Here is a 1,207-nt window from a genome sequence, read left to right on the forward strand (position 1 = left end):
GTGCGCTTAGCACTCTCTTAGTGTCCTCCAAAACAGCTTCATCCAGAAGCGATGACGAGTTTATCTCCTCACCCGGACGTACAATGACCACTTCGGCCAAATCGCCTGCCTTCAAGGCACTGCCGAACTCTTCAAGGGGCATCTCGTCCAGCTCAAGAGGAGCATCTTCTGCAGGCATAGCCTCGAGGCGGACGTCGCCATCTTTCTCTTCCGTCATACCGTTGACGAGAATGTATAACTGTGCGCCATCGTCTACGGTAGACGCACCCTGAATCAGGGTCGACGCCTGGCGTCTTGCCGCCAGCATACAGCGTCGCCGTCGCCTCTGTACAAAGGTTCTATGTCTCGGTGAAAGCAGGGTGAACACGCACTCCGCGTAATCCGGTGTCACCCTCACTTCCCCTCCTTTGGAGACCGATGTTATCTACAAAATCAAGAACTGCTAACCCCGCAGTCGTCGTCCAGTGGATATCATGCCACTCCACGCGCATCTGAAGGGCCGTGTCTAAGATACCTCGGACTCTGTCCGACCATGTCGTGCATGACATGCAGCGACTGCTTTGATACTTGATCAGCGCTCAGTGGTCTACGTATCACTCCACGTGCATCTCGGGGGCCTCACCCTCAGGGCCTCACCCTCGATGCCTCGTCCCTAGGCCGACCATGTCACGCATGACATACAGCGACTGCTTTGAAAATTGAGTAGCACTCAGTGGGTAATGTGCCACTCCTCGATCAGCCCGCGAGCTACGCTCGGGACTCTTGTCCAATACACCGTTGGTGTGTAAGAACTCGGACATTTCAGTGCCAGGCACGTTGACCGTCTCGGCCCAGTGCTCTCGCCAATCGCGCTTTTGTCTCCTAGCAGAGGTGGGTTCATGACTCACCAATGCTTCACCAGGAGACGTGCGCTTAGCGCCCAAGGTCTTTGACTTCCAATCAATCCATGGCTCATGGTGTTCCAACCATGCCATTCCTAGGATGAGGTCACACCTTGCATCCAAGTCTAAGAACAGACAACGTTCCACGCTATCAAAGCCAAAGAACTTGACTCCGAGGTCCACAGGGACCTTCGGGACCGTGAAACGCGTCGTCGTCGCTAGGCGAACAGTGACGATGTCACCCAACCGCGCTTTCAGCGTCACAGCATACAGCTGACTTCCTTCCATCGTGGAGCATCGAGCATAATTGCCCGACGCCCCGGAAT

General features: G+C 55.2%; 1 protein-coding gene across 1 annotated transcript in view; it reads right to left on the minus strand.

Annotated features, from left to right (window-relative positions):
* PHALS_11863 (ubiquitin fusion degradation) overlaps nt 1–217 on the minus strand; it is a gene marked incomplete at both ends in the record, with an annotated part of 1,989 nt that extends 1,772 nt beyond the window's left edge. The window contains one exon of the mRNA XM_024727300.1: nt 83–217. Within this exon, the coding sequence (XP_024577891.1) occupies nt 83–217 (135 nt within the window). The remainder of the gene's footprint in view (nt 1–82) is intronic.
* Between the last annotated feature and the right edge of the window lie 990 nt (nt 218–1,207).

Source organism: Plasmopara halstedii, assembly GCF_900000015.1.
Source record: "Plasmopara halstedii genome assembly, contig: Scaffold_555, whole genome shotgun sequence".
Lineage (NCBI taxonomy): Eukaryota > Oomycota > Peronosporomycetes > Peronosporales > Peronosporaceae > Plasmopara > Plasmopara halstedii.